Below are 19,857 nucleotides of genomic sequence, written 5' to 3'. Positions count from 1 at the left end.
TCTTTGGTTGTGGAAACCCACAGTTTCATTAGCTGTCCGGGTGGCTGGTCTCAGACAATCCCGCAGGTGAAGAAACAGAATGTGGAGGTCTTGGGCTGGTTCGGCATACTGCCAAATTCTCTAAAATGACGTTGAAGGCAGCTTATGGTAGAGAAATTAACATTACATTTTCTGGCAACAGCACTGGTAGACATTTGTAGTTGACTGTAGTGTTAATCTACGCCTCCTCTGGAGTGTGTCCAAGCAGCAATTGTCTGTGTCTGTCAGACCTGGGTTAAAAAAGACATGCATTTTAAATACTTATTTTATGTATATTTGAGCATTTTCATATAATGTGGACGTATCAGCGAGGTTACTTCTATTTTAAGTATTTTTCAGAGTGAGTGTTCAGTAGTCACCATGTACAGGGTTGCAGGTATGATTGCAGGGCACAGTGGATATCTTAGGCTCCGAGCTCCAACATACAGGACTAAGTGAAATAAAACAATGAAAATTATAATAAAAAACAACAATAGAAATAGCACTATATACATTATAACTGTAGTAGTGATGAATAATAATTGACAGAGCTATTTCCTAATAATTTTCCCTAAATACTAGTTAAGGGATTTGAAAATCCTGACCCACCTCCGCCATTATCCATCTCTGGCCACACAGTTGAGGTGGTGTCCAGCACCAAAGTGCTTGGTGTGACATTCCAAGCCAACCTAAAATGGGACACAAACATCTCCGACATTACCACCAAAGGCTCTTCATGATGAACCATCTTCTCCACTTCAACCAAAAACCTGACAGTCTACACTTGCTTTGTCCATCCAGTGCTAGAGTAACAAAATCATCATGGGCCCAACCTTAATCTCCTACGACTACATGCAATGACCTGGGCTAGCAGTCTTCGGTGTCCCACCGCACCCACCTCCGCAGATCCTTTGCCCAGAAGCTTGCAAAATCCCATGATTACCATAAATGGCTGCCTCAAACGAGAAGCCATGCCAGTGGCAGATCTACCCGATCCAGTCACAAACTGAACCTTCCCCCTATTCGGAATGACATGATAAAACAGCTTCATGCCTTACTTTGTGAAGCTGCTTAACTGTAATATTGAATACTACATCTCATATTTTTGGTATTTATTTACTTACATGCTGCAATTCAGCTTTTATCTGGAAATGTGTACAATTCAAATTAAACCATTAAATACAGGTGTATATATGTGAAAGTAATTGAAATACTTAAAATGGTATTTGAACCCAGGTCTGGTCTGTGTGTTACTCACTAATGTTCAGTCTCTGGACAATAAAGTAGACGAGCTCAGGGCGAGGATCTCCTTCCAGAGAGAGATCAGGGACTGTAACATACTCTGTTTCATGGAATCATAGGTCTCCGGATATACTGTCCCCATCCATACAGCCAGCTGGGTTCTCAGTACATAGCACAGACAGGAATGAAGAATTCTCCGGGATTAAGAAAGGCGGTGGTGTATGTTTCATGATTAACCACTCATGGTGTGATTGTGATAACATACAAGAACTCAAGTCCTTTTGTTCACCCGACCTAGAATACCTCACAATCAAAAAGAATTCTCTTTGGTTATAGTCACAGCCGTGTATATTCCTCTTCAAGCCAATACCACGATGACCTTCAATGAACTACACTGGACTTTGCAAACTGGAAAACATGTCCTGAGGCCACATTTATTGTAGCTGAGGATTTTAACAAAGCAAATTTGAGGAAGACACTACCGACGTTCTATCAACACATTGACTGTAGTACTCGCGCTGCTTAAACACTCGACCACTGTTACACCCCCTTCCGGGATGGCTACTAGGCCCTCCCCCTCCCTCCCTTGGGCAGTTCAGATCATGACTCCATTTTGCTCCTCCCTTCCTATAGACAGAAACTCAAACAGGGAGTACCCGTGCTAAGGTCTATTCAACGCTCGTCTGACCAATCGGAATCCATGCTTGAAGATCGTTTTGATCACGCGGACTGGGATATGTTCGGGGTAGCCTCTGAGAATAACATTGACGTATACACGGACACGGTGACTGAGTTCATCAGGAAGTGTATAGGGGATGATGTTCCTACTGTGACTATTAAAACCTACCCGAACCAATAGCCTTGGATAGATGGCAGCATTCAGGCAAAACTGAAAGCGCAAACCACCGTATTTAACGATGGCAAGGTGACTGGGAATATGGTCGAATACAAACAGTGTAGTTATTCTCTCCGTAAGGCAATCAAACGGGCAAACCGGCAGTACAAAGTGGAGTGGAAATTCAACGGCTCAGACACGAGACGTATGTGGTAGGGTCTACAATCACAGATTACAAAGAGAAAACCAGCCACCTCGCGGGCACCGCCGTCTTGTTCCTGTACCCAAGAAAGCAAAGTTAACTGAACTAAATGACTATTGCCCCATAGCACTCACTTCTGTCATCAAGAAGTGCTTTGAAAGTCTAGTCAAGGATCATACCACCTCCACCTTACCTGATACCCTAGGCCCACTTCAAGTTTGCATACCACCCCAATAGATCCACAGACGATGCCATCGCATTGCACACGGCCCTCTCCCATCTGGACAAGAGGAATACCTATATACCAATGCCCCCGGTGATGCGTTGTGCAGACCTCACTACCCTCTGGAGAGCCTTACGGTTGTGGGCGGAGCAGTTGCCGTACCAGGCGGTGATACAGCCCGACAGGATGCTCTCGATTGTGCATCTGTAAAGGTTTGTGAGTGTTTTCGGTGACAAGCCACATTTCTTCAGCCTCCTGAGGTTGAAGAAGCGCTGTTGCACCTTTTTCACCACACTGTCTGTGTGGGTGGACCATTTCAGTTTGTCCGTGATGTGTACGCCGAGGAACTTAACTTTCCACCTTCTCCACTACTGTCCCGTCGATGTGGATGGGGGGTGCTCCCTCTGCTGTTTCCTGAAGTCCATGATCATCTCCATTGTTTTGTTGACGTTGAGTGTGAGGTTATTTTCCTGACATCACACTCCGAGGGCCCTCACCTCCTCCCTGTAGGCCATCTCGTCGTTGTTGGTGATCAAGCCTACCACTGTAGTGTCGTCTGCAAACTTGATGATTTGAGTTGGAGCATTCTTACATACAGTTTAAGTCTGAAGTTTACATACACCTTAGCCAAATACATGTCAACTCAGTTTTTCACAATTCCTGACATTTAATCCTCATAAAAATTCCCTGTCTTAGGTCAGTTAGGATCACCACTTTATTTTAAGAATGTGATATGTCAGAATAATAGTAGAGAATTATTTATTTCAGCTTTTATTTCTTTTATCACATTCCCAGTGGGTCAGAAGTTTACATGCACTCAATTAGTATTTGGTAGCAGTGCCTTTAAATTGTTTACTTGGGTCAAATGTTTCGGGTAGCCTTCCACGAGCTTCCCACAGTAAGTTGGGTGAATGTTGGCCCATTCCTCCTGACAGAGCTGGTGTAACTGAGTCAGGTTTGTAGGCCTCCTTGCTCGCACACACTTTTTCAGTTCTGCCCACACATTTTCTATAGGATTGAGGTCAGGGCTTTGTGATGGCCACTCCAATACCTTGACTTTGTTGTCCTTCAGCCATTTTGCCACAACTTTGGAAGTATGCTTGGGGTCATTGTCCATTTGGGAGATCCATTTGAGACCAAGCTTTAACGTCCTGACTGATGTCTTGAGATGTTGCTTCAATATATGCACATACATTTCCTACCTCATGATGCCATCTATTTTGTGAAGTGCACCAGTCCCTCCTGCAGCAAAGCACCTCCACAACATGATACTGCCACCCCTGTGCTTCACGGTTGGGATGGTGTTCTTTGGCTTGCAAGCCTCCCCCTTTTTCCTCCAAACATAACGATGGTCATTATGGCCAAACAGTTCTATTTTTGTTTCATCAGACCAGAGGACATTTCTCTAACAAGTACGATCTTTGTCCCCATGTGCAGTTGCAAACCATAGTCTGGCTTTTTTTATGGCGGTTTTGGAGCAGTGGCTTCTTCCTTGCTGAACGACCTTTCAGGTTATGTCGATATAGGACTCATTTTGGCTGATTTCTTTTGATTTTCCCATGATGTCAAGCAAAGATGCACTGAGTTTGAAGGTAGGCCTTGAAATACATCCACAGGTACACTTCCAGTTGACTCAAATGATGTCAATTAGCCTATCAGAAGCTTCAATAGCCATGACATAATTTTCTGGAATTTTCCAAGCTGTTTAAAGGCACAGTCAACTTAGTGTATGTAAACCTCTGATCCACTGGAATTGTAATACAGTGAATTATAAGTGAAATAATCTATCTGTAAACAATTGTTGGAAAAATTACTTGTGTCATGCACAAAGTAGATGTCCTAACCGACTTGCCAAAACGATAGTTTGTTAACAAGATTTTTGTGGATTGGTTGAAAAACTATTTTTAATGACTCCAACCTAAGTGTATGTAAACCTCTGACTTCAACTGTAGGTATTCCTCTTGTCCAGATGGGTTAGGGTAGTGTGCAGTGTGATTGCGATTGCATCATCTGTGGACCTATTGGGGCGGTAAGCAAATTGGAGTGGGTCTAGGGTGTCAGGTAGGGTGGAGGTGATATGATCCTTGACTAGTCTCTCAACGCACTTCATGATTACGGAAGTGAGTGCTACGGGGCGATAGTCGATAGCTCAGTTACCTTAGCTTTCTTGGGAACAGGAGCTATGGTGGCCCTCTTGAAGCATGTGGGAACAGCAGACTGGGATAGGGTTTGATTGAATATGTCCGTAAACACCAGCCAGCTGGTCTGCACATGCTCAGAGGACGCACACTAGGTATGACGTCTGGGCCGGCAGCCTTGCGAGGGTTAACACGTTTACATGTTTTACTCACGTTGGTCGCGGTGAAGGAGAGCCCGCAGTTTTTGATAGCGGGCTATGTCAGTGGTACTGTATTGCCCTCAAAGCGAGCAAAGAAGTTGTTTAATTTGTCTGGGAGCAAGACGTCGGTGTCTGCCACAGGGCTGGTTTTCTTTTTGTAACCCGTGATTTACTGTAGACCCTGCCACATACGCCTCGTGTCTGAGCCATTTAACAGAATTAAATGTTAGGAATTGTGAAAAACTGAGTTTAAATATATTTGGCTAAGGTGTATGTAAACTTCCAACTGTATCTAACAACTATTTAACTTGACTGTATCTCTTTTTTTCTCTCTTCACCTCCCTCTCTGCATGTCTCTCTCTTCATCCCTCCCTCCTCCAGACTACATCCCAGAAGACCTATGTGACCCCTTCTACACGGACCAGTATGAGCAGGAGCACATCAAGCCGCCCGTCATCAGACTGCTGCTGTCAGGGGAGCTGTACTGCCGTGTCTGCGGCCTCATCCTGAAGGGCGAGCAGGCCTCAACTCTGCAGTCCCACCTGTCTGTCATCCAGGCCCTCTCCCGGAAAGGCATCTACGTCCTGGAGAGCGACAACAATCCAGTCTCTGACGGTGACCTGGACTGTAGCCCCATCAAGATGGTGAGTAGAACGTACTGGGCTGGATAGAGAGTTGTAGTTTGGGATTATGGGTTTGATGTTTAGGACTGGGAAAGCTTGGTGTGGGAGGGTATGTCTGCGTCCATATTTGGGTCTGGCTTTTGGAGTTGTTTAATTTATCTCCCCCACAGTTTTATTGATACAAATGAAGTAACCCCAATAAAATGTTGGTTTGTATACCAAATAGGAAATATCAAGCACTCTGTTTTGTTTTTGTACTTTTAGTGCAGCAGCTATGCCTGGTGGTGTTTACAACAGTAAATGTGGTGCTACAGTGACAGTATTGTAAATCCTGTCAGCAGTAGGGGAACAATTGGGACAGGAAGGCCATCTCTCTGCCTTGACCCTGCTTCTGGCCAAATTAGCAGCACAGCCACCAGCACTGTGTGTGTTAGAAAGAATTGTAACACATCGTGTACGTGTACTTTTGTTCTACTATACTTTAGGGGTGTAACCAGGGTTTGGTACGTATTGCGGTTTTTGAGTCATGGTTCGATTTCGGTACATCGGGAAAAATTAAATGCCAAAAGTTACCTCTTAAGGATCCGCCCCCTTTTTCAATTTCTATTTTTTTGTACCATCTTTGAAATGCAAGAGAGGCCATAATGTATTATTCCAGCCCAGGCGTAATTTATATTTTGGCCACTAGATGGCAGCAGTGTATGTGCAAAGTTTTAGACTGATCCAATGAACCATTGCATATCTGTTCAAAATGTTGTATCAAGACTGCCCAAATGTGCCTAATTGGTTTATTAATAACTTTTCAAGTTCATAACTGTGCACTCTCCTCAAACAATAGCATGGTATTCTTTCACTGTAACAGCTACTGTAAATTGGACAGTGCAGTTAGATTAACAAGAATTTAAGCTTTCTGACAATATCAGATATGTCTATGTCCAGGGAAATGTTCTTGTTACTGGAAACCTCATGCTAATCGCATTAGCGCACATTAGCTCAACCGTCCCGTGGGTGGGACACCGATCTGTGGAGATCCATAATTAATTTGACTTTATTTAAGAAAATCCAAAGTGTTGGTATTCCTGATTCCATATATGATCATGAGTCATATAATGCCTGATGAGAGCACAATCAGGAATACCAACACATTGTGAAATGGTTTGTTGAGACTGGTGTGGAAGAACTTGACTGGCCTGCACAGAGCCCTGACCTCAACCCCATTGAACACCTTTGGGATGAATTGGAACACCAAATGCGAGCCAAGCCTAATCGCCCAACATCAGTGTTCCACCTCACTAATGTTCTTGTGGCTGAATGGAAGCAAGTCCGCGCAGCAATGTTCCAATATCTAGTGGAAAGCATTCCCAGAAGAGTAGAGGCTGTTATAGCAGCAAAGGGGGACCAACTCCATATTAATGCCCAGGATTTTGTAATGAGATGTTCGACAAGCAGGTGTCCACACACACAATATGACCAAAAGTGTGTGTGTGTGTGTGTGTGTGTGTGTGCATACATGCATACATACATACATACATACATACATACATACATACATACATACATACATACATACATACATACAGTAACAGTAACAGTAAAACGTTTAAACGCACCTACTCATTCAAGGGTTTTTCTTTATTTTTACTATTTTCTACATTGTAGAATAATAGTGAAGACATCAAAACTATGAAATAACACATATGGTATCATGTAATAGCCAAAAAATGCGTTAACCCCTGTGCGGCCTACGGGACGGACATCCAGCGAAAAATCATATCGCCATTAGCATAACAAAATTTAATACATTTTTTTTTCAAATTATATCGTTTTATAGATACACCTCTCCTGAATCGAACCACGTTGTCCGATTTCAAAAAGGCTTTACAACAAAAGCAAAACATTAGATTGTTAGAGGAGTATATTGTAAAAGTAGCCACATAGCCATTTTCCGACCAACCACATGCATCACAAATAACCAAAAAACAGCTAAATGCAGCACTAACCTTTGACAATCTTCATCAGATGACACACCTAGGACATCATGTTACACAATACATGCATTCTTTTGTTAGATAAAGTTCATATTTATATATAAAAACAGCATTTTACATCGGTGCGTAACGTTGACTAACTATTTTCCCTCAAATGCATCCGATGAAACAGAGCTACAATTTACTAAATTACTATTCGAAAACATTTTTAAAATGTAATATTGTCATTCTAAGATTTATAGATGAATATCTCTTGAAAGCACCTGTAATGCCAGATTTAAAATTAACTTTACTGGGTAATCATACTTTGCGATGAAAGGGGATGCGATACTCTGAAAAATAGGCTAACGTTACAGGTCAGCGCCATCTTGGAACAATCGCATATCAAATCAATTCAAATGTATTTATATAGCCCTTCGTACATCAGCTGATATCTCAAAGTGCTGTACAGAAACCCAGCCTAAAACCCCAAACAGCAAGCAATGCATGTGAAAGAAGCACGGTGGCTAGGAAAAACTCCCTAGGAAAAACTCCCTAGAAAGGCCAAAAACCTAGGAAGAAACCTAGAGAGGAACCAGGCTATGAGGGGTGGCCAGTCCTCTTCTGGCTGTGCAGGGTGGATATTATAACAGAACATGGTCAAGATGTTAAAATGTTCATAAATGACCAGCATGGTCAAATAATAATAATCATAGTAGTTGTCGAGGGTGCAACAAGCACGTCCGGTGAACAGGTCAGGGTTCCATAGCCGCAGGCAGAACAGTTGAAACTGGAGCAGCAGCACGGCCAGGTGGACTGGGGACAGCAAGGAGTCATCATACCAGGTAGTTCTGAGGCATGGTCCTTGGGCTCAGGTCCTCCGAGAGAAAGAGAGAAAGAGAGAATTAGAGAGAGCATATTTAAATTCACACAGGACACCGGATAAGACAAGAGAAATACTCCAGATGTAACAGACTGACCCTAGCCCCCCGACACATAAACTACTGCAGCATAAATACTGGAGGCTGAGACAGGAGACAGCATATCACATCTAGTCTTGTATACTATTGTCAATAATCCCTTACCTTTGGTTGTCTGCATTTTTTTCCCATTTAGGTTCGTTCAAACATGTCAAACGTTGTATAACATAAATCTTCAGGGCGTTTTTCAACAAGAGAGCCAATAAGATTCGAGGGGGACGATTGCATTGTGTTTCAAAACGTTTCGAAAGTGGAGGGTAACCAGGGGCGCCGGCGTCATAATGGTGATGGCCCTCTCCGTGTGACCACGTTCCACAGCGTGTCATTCTGTCAGTTTTGACAGTAGGAGACTCAAATCACTTTGTAAAGACTGGGGACATCTAGTGGAAGCAATAGGAAGTGCTCAATGAACCATAGCTCACGGTGTGATTAATAGGCAACGTGATGAAGTTGAGTTCGCAATTCAGAATTCCACTTCCTGTTTCCATCTGTCTCTGTGTTTTGACTGCCATATGAGTTCTGTTATACTCACAGACACCATCCAAACAGTTTTAGAAACTTTAGGGTGTTTTCTATCCACAAGTATTAATTATATGCATATTCTAGCTTCTGAGTTTGAGTAGGAGGCCGTTTAAAATGGGCACAAATTCTTTTCAAAAATCGCTTTAGCGCCCCCTATCCTAGGGGAACGCCAAGAGGTTAAACAAATCAAAATATATTTTATATTTGAGATTCTTCAATGTAGCCACCCTTTGCCTTGATGACAGCTTTGCACACTCTTGGCATTCTCTCAACCAGCTTCACTTGGAATGCTTTTCCAAGAGTCTTGAAGGAGTTCCCACATATGCTGAGCACTTGTTGGCTGCTTTTCCTTCGATCTGCAGTCCAACTCATCCCAAACCATCTCAATTTGGTTGAGGTCGGGGGATTGTGGAGGCCAGGCCATCTGATCAGCACTCCATCACTCTCCTTCTTGGTCAAATAACCCTTACACAGCCTGGAGGTGTGTTGGGTCATTGTCCTGTTGAAAAACAAACGATAGTCCCACTAAGCCCAAACCAGATGGGATGGCGTATCACTGCAGAATGCTGTGGTAGCCATGCTGGTTAAGTGTGCCTTGAATTCTAAATAAATCACAGACCGTGTCACCAGCAAAGCATCCCACACCATCTCCTCAATGCATCACTGTGGGAACCACACATGCTTGGCGGTTGGAACCCGAAATCTCAAAGGACAGATTTCCACCGGTCTAATGTCCATTGCTCGTTTTTCATGGCCCAAGTAAGTCTCTTCTTATTATTGGTTTCCTTTAGTAGTGGTGTCTTTGCTGCAATTCGACCATGAATGCCTGCTTCACGCAGTCTCCTCTGAACAGTTGATGTGGAGATGTGTCTGTTACTTGAACTCTGTGAAGCATTTATTTGGGCGGTTGGTAACTCTAATGAACTTATCCTCTGCAGCAGAGGTAACTCTGGGTCTTCCTTTCCTGTGGTGGTCCTCATCATAGCCAGTTTCATCATTGCGCCTAATGATTTTTCCGACTGCACTTGAAGAAACTTTCAACGTTCTTGAAATTTCCCGTATTGACTGACCTTAGTGTCGTAAGGTAATGATGGACTGTCGTTTCTCTTTGCTTATTTGAGCTGTTTTTGCCATAATATGGACTTTGTCTTTTACCAAATAGGGCTATCTTCTGTATCTGACCCCTACCTTGTCACAACACAACTGATTGGTTCAAACGCATTAAGAAGGAAAGAAATTCCACAAATTAACTTTTAACATGGCACACGTGTTAATTGAAATGCATTTCAGGTGACTACCTCATGAAACTGGTTGAGAGAATGCTAAGAGTGTGCAAAGCTGTCATCAAGGCAAAGGGTGGCTACTTTGAAGAATCTAAAATGTATTTTGATTTGTTTAACACTTTTCTGGTTACTACGTGATTCCATATGTGTTATTTCATAGTTTTGATGTCTTCACTATTATTCTACAATGTAGAAAATAGTCCAAATAAAGAAAAACCCTTGAATGAGTAGGTGTGCCCAAATTTGACTGGTACTGTAATATGCTGTATTTTAGTCAATGCCACTCCAACATTGCTCGTCCTAATGTTTATATATTTCTTAATTCCATTCTTTTACATTCGATTTGTGTTTATTGTTGTGAATTTTTAGATACTACTGCACTGTTGGAGCTAGGAACACAAGCATTTCACTACACCCGCAATAACATCTGTGACCAATAACATTTGATTGTGTGATTAATAAGATGCATAACGAATATACACACACACACACACGAGTCAATTTAAGTACACCAAATTATGAAAATTAAACCATAGACCGATAAGACTGGTTTAATGCATTTACATCAACTGGTATTTCTATCAATGAATATGCCCCAAAAAAAGCATTATTTGACAATAGGATTTTTTTTCTTACTCCCTGACATTTTTATCGGCTTTTCTATAAAGAAAAATCAAGCCAAAAGCCGGCTATTAACAGCTAATGGAAACCCTGCCCCGGTGATGTGTTGGGCTGACCGCACCACCGTCTGGAGAGCCCTGCGGTTGTGGACGTTGCAGTTGCTCTTGCCAGGCGGTGATACAGCCCGACAGGATGCTCTCAATTGTGCATCTTTAGAAGTTTGTGAGGGTCTTAGGGGCAAGCCGAATTTCTTCAGCCTCCTGATGTTGCGCCATCTTCATCACACTGTGAGGATGGACCATTTCAGGTTGTCTGTGATGTGCACGCTGAGGAAATTGAAGCTTTTTTTTGTTTTATCTTCCTGTTAAACTAAGGGTAAAAGACTAATATAATCTTTGGTGTACGCATGAATTGTCTGAGAAATTACAGGAAATAAATGTAGCTTGGGCTAAGGCCAGACGGACTGATTCTACGTCTGATTGGCAGTCCTTCAGACATTTGGGAAATAGATGCCTATCCCTGGTTAAAAAAGTTAAATCAACATATTTCTTGAATTGTGTATCAGAGTTGTTGTAATCCAGACAATTTCTGATAAGTGGTAAAATCTTTCAAACTAAACCATCCCCTGGTTGCCCCGGTAGGTTTTGACAGCCTCTGGTCCCATTTTAGACAAAATGGAGATTTGAGATGCTTTTAATAACCATTTTGCTTCAGCTGGCCACCTGTTTAGAAGGATCATCTCTGAAAATTGAAAAATCCTTTAGTCCTTTAGTCACCTCAGAACAGATTGTAGAGAATGATGCATGAACAGACTCACACACTTTGTTTTCATTTCAACCCTTTGATGTCTATGATGTACTAAGTACTTTGCTAAGGGTTGATGTAAAAAAAAAAAATAGGGACTGATTCGGTTGATCCCTTCTTACTGCAGCTCTCTGCCCCACTTATTGCAGAACCAATTGTTTCTGGTGTTATCCCTACGATCTGGAAAGCAGCCAATGTCCTCCCCTTACATAAAGCAGGAGATCCTTATGATAACTACCGTCCAATTTCCAAATGATGTTGCCTTTCCAGTTTTAGAATCCATGAACAACTTTCAGCTAAATACTTTAACTTCTCACTCTATTTTTAATGTGCACCAATCCGGTTTTAGACCTGGACATAGCATAGCTTCAGCAGCTACGCTTATTTTAGATGTGTTAAATTGCTTGGATAATAAAAATCATTGTGCTGCCTTATTTATAGACCTTTCCAAGGCCTTTAATACCATTTACTGTACCATCACGTTCTTATTCAACGGTTAACTGAAATAGGCCTGGATCAGGCTTCTTGCAAGTGGTTTGACAATTGTCAGACAGGACTCAATGTGTGATCTCTGGTGTTTCCTGGATATTGCAAAAGGTGTACCGCAGGGGTCGGTACTGGGACCAGTTCTCTTTAATATTTATATAAATAATATTGGTCTATTTGTTAAAACTTGTAATATTCATCTGTATGCAGATGACACTTGTGTATGCCGTTGCCCTAACGGTTGACCAGGCTATGTTAGAGCTGCAATCTGACATTGTTAACTTACAGAAAGCCCTGGTTGGTTTAGAAGTTGTACTTAATGCAGGCAAGACTAAATGCAGGTTTAAAAACTCTCCTACATAAGCTTCCAACTTGCCTAATTTCATTGCTAATGTATAAAATAATGCACTACCAAACCCGTTCACAGGATTGGTTAACTCTTGAGGTCTCTCTGGTCTCGACCAATTTAGGTGAATCCTCCTTTAATTTTAGTGCCCCGCATTGTTGGAATAACCTACAAAATTCCTTGCGTCTTGATTCCCTGGTGCCGCTAGGGCAGTTTAGGACTCTGGCGTTGAATTAATTAATTGCAGTTGTTTCGATTGATGGTAGTGTTTTATTTGTTGAAATTGTGGTGTTGAGGTTGTCTTGTGGTTATTTGTATTTTTGTTTTAATTGTAATGTAAATTGTTCTTCCTGTTGTGAGAATTGTTGTACTCAGGGTACCATTTGGAATGAGACCTTGGTCTCAATTGGGCAACACTGAATAAATACAAGTTCATACATTTTCACCACCCTCTCCACTGCAGATTGGGGGGTGCTCTCTCTGTTGTCTCCTGAAGTCCACGATCAGCTCCTTCGTTTTGTTGACATAGAGGGAGGAGGTATCTTTTTTAGTACTTTTTTTCCTGCCAGACAATTCTCTCAAGATTCTATTTGATCTGTGGCAAACCTGTGACCGCAACATTAATTGCCACTCGTGGCAAACAGTTTACCAGAAGCCGTTTCTGGTAGTGATGCACCGCTATGACATATTTGGCCGATACCGATATCCGATATTTTCCTTGCCAAAAAACGAAACCGATAATAAACATTTTAGCGGCTTTTTAAGCATTCTAGTGCAGTTAAGTAGGTAACACACACACATGGATGCAGCGGTCTAAGGCGCTGCATCTCAGTGCAAGAGGCATAACATTTTTACATTTACATTTTACATTTTAGTCATTTAGCAGACGCTCTTATCCAGAGCGACTTACAAATTGGTGCATTCACCTATAATATCCAGTGGAACAACCACTTTACAATAGTGCATCTAAATCTTTTAAGGGGGGGGGTTAGAAGGATTACTTTATCCTATCCCAGGTATTCCTTGAAGAGGTGGGGTTTCAGGTGTCTCCGGAAGGTGGTGATTGACTCCGCTGTCCTGGCGTCGTGAGGGAGCTTGTTCCACCATTGGGGTGCCAGAGCAGCGAACAGTTTTGACTGGGCTGAGCGGGAACTGTGCTTCCTCAGAGGTAGGGAGGCGAGCAGGCCAGAGGTGGATGAACGGAGTGCCCTTGTTTGGGTGTAGGGCCTGATCAGAGTCTGAAGGTACGGAGGTGCCGTTCCCCTCACAGCTCCGTAGGCAAGCACCATGGTCTTGTAGCGGATGCGAGCTTCGACTGGAAGCCAGTGGAGAGAGCGGAGGAGCGGGGTGACGTGAGAGAACTTGGGAAGGTTGAACACCAGACGGGCTGCGGCGTTCTGGATGAGTTGTAGGGGTTTAATGGCACAGGCAGGGAGCCCAGCCAACAGCGAGTTGCAGTAATCCAGACGGGAGATGACAAGTGCCTGGATTAGGACCTGCGCCGCTTCCTGTGTGAGGCAGGGTCGTACTCTGCGAATGTTGTAGAGCATGAACCTACAGGATCGGGTCACCGCCTTGATGTTGGTGGAGAACGACAGGGTGTTGTCCAGGGTCACGCCAAGGCTCTTAGCACTCTGGGAGGAGGACACAAGGGAGTTGTCAACCGTGATGGCGAGATCATGGAACGGGCAGTCCTTCCCCGGGAGGAAGAGCAGCTCCGTCTTGCCGAGGTTCAGCTTGAGGTGGTGATCCGTCATCCACACTGATATGTCTGCCAGACATGCAGAGATGCGATTCGCCACCTGGTTGTCAGAAGGGGGAAAGGAGAAGATTAATTGTGTGTCATCTGCATAGCAATGATATGAGAGACCATGTGAGGATATGACAGAGCCAAGTGACTTGGTGTATAGCGAGAATAGGAGTGGGCCAAGAACAGAGCCCTGGGGGACACCAGTGGTGAGAGCACGTGGTGCGGAGACAGATTCTCGCCACGCCACCTGGTAGGAGCGACCTGTCAGGTAGGACGCAATCCAAGCGTGCGCGGTGCCGGAGATGCCCAGCTCGGAGAGGGTGGAGAGGAGGATCTGATGGTTTACGGTATCAAAGGCAGCAGATAGGTCTAGAAGGATGAGAGCAGAGGAGAGAGAGTTAGCTTTAGCAGTGCGGAGAGCCTCCGTGACACAGAGAAGAGCAGTCTCAGTTGAATGCCCAGTCTTGAAACCTGACTGATTAGGATCAAGAAGGTCATTCTGAGAGAGATAGCAAGAGAGCTGGCCAAGCACGGCGCGTTCAAGAGTTTTGGAGAGAAAGGAAAGAAGGGATACTGGCCTGTAGTTGTTGACATCGGAGGGATCGAGTGTAGGTTTTTTCAGAAGGGGTGCAACTCTCGCTCTCTTGAAGACGGAAGGGACGTAGCCAGCGGTCAAGGATGCGTTGATGAGCGAGGTGAGGTAGGGGAGAAGGTCTCCGGAAATGGTCTGGAGAAGAGAGGAGGGGATAGGGTCAAGTGGGCAGGTTGTTGGGCGGCCGGCCGTCACAAGACGCGAGATTTCATCTGGAGAGAGAGGGGAGAAAGAGGTCAAAGCACAGGGTAGGGCAGTGTGAGCAGGACCAGCAGTGTCGTTTGACTTAGCAAACGAGGATTGGATGTCGTCAACCTTCTTTTCAACAGTCCCTGGTTCGAATCTAGGCTGTATCACATCCGGCCGTGTTTGGGAGTCCCATAGGGCAGCCCAGCGTCGTCCGGGCCATCATTGTAAATAAGAATTTGTTCTTAACCTCTTACATCTAGACGTTCCGCTAGCGGAACACCTGCTCCAATATCCAATGATAGGCGTGGCGCGAATTACAAATTCCTCAAAAATACAAAAACTTAAATTTTTCAAACATATGACTATTTCACAGCATTTTAAAGACAAGACTCTCCTTTATCTAACCACACTGTCCGATTTCAAAAAGGCTTTACAGCGAAAGCAAAACATTAGATTATGTCAGCAGAGTACCAAGCCAGAAATAATCAGACACCCATTTTTCAAGCTAGCATATAATGTTACAAAAACCCAGAAGACAGCTAAATGCAGCACTAACCTTTGATGATCTTCATCAGATGACACACCTAGGACATTATGTTATACAATACATGCATGTTTTGTTCAATCAAGTTCATATTTATATCAAAAAACAGCTTTTTACATTAGCATGTGACGTTCAGAACTAGCATACCCCCCGCAAACTTCCGGGGAATTTGCTAACAATTTACTAAATTACTCACGATAAACGTTCACAAAAAGCATAACAATTATTTTAAGAATTATAGATACAGAACTCCTCTATGCACTCGATATGTCCGATTTTAAAATGGCTTTTTGGTGAAAGCACATTTTGCAATATTCTAAGTACATAGCCCAGCCATCACGGGCTAGCTATTTAGACACCCGGCAAGTTTAGCACTCACCAATATCAGATTAACTATTATAAAAGTTTGATTACCTTTTGTTGTCTTCGTCAGAATGCACTCCCAGGACTGCTACTTCAATAACAAATGTTGGTTTGGTCCAAAATAATCCATCGTTATATCCGAATAGCGGCGTTTTGTTCGTGCGTCCCAGACACTATCCGAAATGGTAAATCAGGGTCGCGCGCATGGCGCAATTCGTGACAAAAAAAATCGAAATATTCCATTCCCGTACTTCGAAGCATGTCAACCGCTGTTTAAAATCCATTTTTATGCCATTTTTCTCGTAAAAAAAACGATAATATTCAGACCGGGAATGTCCATTTAGCTAAACAGAGGAAAGAAAACAAAGCTTTCGGTCGACGCGGGCACGAGCCTGAGTCTCACAAAACTGTAACCAGCCACTACCCAAACGCGCTACTTTGTTTCAGCCAGAGCCTGCAAAGCCACGATTCAGCATTTTGCCGCCTTCTGAGAGCCTATGGCAGCCGTAGGAAGTGTCACGGGACAGCTAAGATCCTCACTCTTCAATAAACAGAGACAAGAAGAACGACACCTTGTCAGACAGGCCACTTCCTGCATGAAATCTTCTCAGGTTTTTGCCTGCCATATGAGTTCTGTTATACTCACAGACACCATTCAAACAGTTTTAGAAACTTTAGGGTGTTTTCTATCCAAAGCCAATAATTATATGCATATTCTAGTTACTGGGCAGGAGTAGTAACCAGATTAAATCGGGTACGTTTTTTATCCAGCCGTGAAAATACTGCCCCCTAGCCATAACAGGTTAACTGACTTGCCTAGTTAAAGGTTACACACACACACCAATCAAAAAGTTACTTTGTTGGCATTTATGTCCCCCTTACCAATAAAACATAATCAAAACCTATTTCTTTCACTTACTTGCTGTGCTGTTTCGTTGTTCATTTGTTCAGTCGTTTCATTCTCAACCAGGATTTCTATGGAACGCCGTTTGGGTCTTTCCGTGTCAAATAAGCTTGTTGACCAATCAGGACCTGAATATGACTGCACGTCACGTAATAATTTAACACGTTCACGTTCATTAATTGTTTACGTAGTGATTACACATTGATTACACTATCACTTGTATTTCATATGTCACAACAATTCATCAATAAGCATGCTATGATGCTGGTAAAGTTGTCTCGCACACCTACAGTGCTGGCCATAAAACAAAGCTAGCTAGCTCATGAATGCAAACAATGTTCTTCCCCAAAAACATAGCAAAACAACAATCTGTTTCAGTAGCAATAGTTAGCTAGCTAACTATATAGCTAGGTGTCATCTAAAATAACTCTAATTTATAAGACAGTTCTTATTTGATTAATGGTGGCCGGACCCATCTATGTTAAACTAGCCACAATATGGATTAGCCACAATAGTGGACTCTGCGGTTAGCCTTCAAAATAAAAGTAAGGCATAATTATACTATTTGTATTCATTTGCATCACTGTGAATTAAATACTTTTATTTTGAAGGCAAACTGCAAATTCCATTATTGTGCCTAATCCTTATTGTGGCCAGCTTCACAACACATAACCCCATCCGGTCGAGCCTCACTAGCCAGCTGCTTATAACGTTAGCTTTGGGCAACAGGGTTAAGTAGCTGGCTAGCTATTTATTTTCATGAACTGAAATTCAATTTCCATAGGCGAACAACAAGTGGCAACCTAGCTAATACTTAGTCACAAGGATTCCTAAATCCTTGCTAAGAATAATGAAAATGACTGCAGTTTCTACTGGTCATTGTTTTCAGGCTGGTTGTATTGGTGCTAGCTAGGTACCAAGCTAAAGCTATATACACCAGAAGTTGCGGTCGAACAAATTATGCTTTATTACCAACGCGGTATTGTAAACACATCGTTTGTGTCCGGGGTTTGCTTGTTTGTAGACTTTTTTGTACAGCTTTGAAAGTGCTACTGTATCTTTTTTGACATGCAAAGACCCAAACGGCATTCCTTAATATGTATGTCGTAAAGCTAATAGCAGAGACGCTATTACTGTGTAACTCCGATAGGGCAACATCTGAAAAATAGCACACTGTGTGTACCAGTGCTCGATCAGTCGGCGAAAGCCAACATCACCCACGACAGAGAACGGTTGATTGTCAAGGGCAATGATTTCCATTGTCTTGGCTTTAATGGATTTCACCTTTGAGTTGTCTCGCTGAAATGTTGTTACTCTTTTAAATGACTGTTCGACTTGTTGACTTCTCGATCCACACAACAGACATTGTGTGGGCTAGGTTATGAATGCTGTGTTGCATCGTGTAGCGCATAATTTTATGTGGCGTCATTACGTCATGTACCTGCGTTATATAGGTGTGCACGGTAACTTTGACATCGGTGTTAAACTAGACATTCCGATATGTTCACCGATATATCGTGCATCCCTACTTTCTGGTGAGCACATGAGTTCCAAGACCAAAATGGAAAGCAAGCTATCTAGCTAGCTACAGTATCTACCAAAGTTGTCCGGTGAGTGTCTAAGTTATTAAACTTTAACATTTTATTAGCTAAATGATGTCTAGTTAGCAATGTCATGTTTTATGGGATAGAGTGAAACACATTTAGTTGATACCAGTTTAAATCTGTCAGTGCCACTGATTGACTGGCTAATGCTTAGCTCGCTAACGTTAGATATTATATTTTTGCACAATTCATGTGATGGGTAGCTACCGTTAGCTAGCTAACTAATGATTTGCCTAAACACATTTTTTGGTGAATACATTGCTGTCTTTTGGTACCAATATGCATATCGATATGCTAGTATCACAGTTCAGTAGCATGTTACCTAGCACAACATCAAAGCAAAACGTAACTTTTGAAGATTGATACTCTTGTCCTACCCGTGGTGTTGGGAGAGGCTGTATTGGGAGGAGGATGCATCAACACCCTGGAAATATGTTTGTGGTGCACTCACTCATAACTGTTTTTGAGTGATAAATGATGCATGTATTATTTCTCATAAATGTATCCCATACATTCATTCTTTGTAACAATTAGATCTTTCATTGCTTTAAACTGGGGCGGCAGGTAGCCTAGTGGTTAGAGCGTTGGGCCAGTAACCGAAAGGTTGCTGGGTCGAATCCCCGAGCTGACAAGGTAAAAATCTCTCGTTCTGCCCCTGAACAAGGCAATTAACAAGGCAGTTAACCCACTGTTCACCGGTAGGCCGTCATTGTAAATAAGAATTTGTTCTTAACTGTCTTGCCTAGTTAAATAAATAAAAACTAGTAGCTAGCTCGTCTTGATCATGTTGTTCCTTCTCTCTTTCTAGAAGCAATCAGTTACAAAAATAAAGGTAGGCCTTCAATCAAACAGAGAACAGAGATATATGTGTTCACCAGACAGGTCAAGGCTTCTTGCATGCATGGCTTTGAGATGTAAATTCCACTCAAAAAAAATTTGGGTTGTTTGGATGACCCAATTGCTGTGTTGAAGGCATTGGGTTGTTTTCTGTAAGTACAGCAAGGTTGGGTTGTTGGTGCTGGGCTATTAAGGTTGGGTTATGACTATTTGACCCAGCCAGTGGGTTAATTCTCCACCCACCAGCCTGTGAAGTACACCAGAATAATGTGACGGATGAGTGGAAAACGGCCAACATTATTTTGACAGACAAAGGTTGCTTTGGCTGACTGAAAACCGTGGAAACAGTAAGTAACACATGCTGTGAATTATGAATTTGATGGTCATTCAGGTTAAATAGGTCGTCCTATCATAATTAGGTAGCTAGCTAATGTTAGCTTGTGCATTAGTTAGCTCACAACCGTTAGCTAGCTAGCCATTTCCTGTGCTAATATCTCTAGCTGTGGTAATGTTTGCAAGCTAGCGACCATGCTCGCAAGTATTCTAGTTTACTGAAGTGCTGTCGTGGAATATAACAAAATGCA

General features: G+C 42.7%; 1 protein-coding gene across 1 annotated transcript in view; it reads left to right on the top strand.

Moving 5' to 3' along the window:
- The window catches only part of LOC106560554 (calmodulin-regulated spectrin-associated protein 1-B), a 166,610-nt gene that overhangs the window by 43,773 nt on the left and 102,980 nt on the right, over positions 1-19,857 (top strand). Inside the window, exon 3 of the mRNA XM_014123552.3 lies at positions 5,240-5,502. Coding sequence (XP_013979027.1) covers positions 5,240-5,502 — 263 coding nt within the window. The remainder of the gene's footprint in view (positions 1-5,239; positions 5,503-19,857) is intronic.

The sequence above is a fragment of the Salmo salar genome, chromosome 01 (assembly GCF_965601325.2).
Source record: "Salmo salar chromosome 01, fSalSal1, whole genome shotgun sequence".
In the NCBI taxonomy this organism is placed as follows: domain Eukaryota; kingdom Metazoa; phylum Chordata; class Actinopteri; order Salmoniformes; family Salmonidae; genus Salmo; species Salmo salar.
This window is presented reverse-complemented; position numbering and strand designations above follow the sequence as displayed.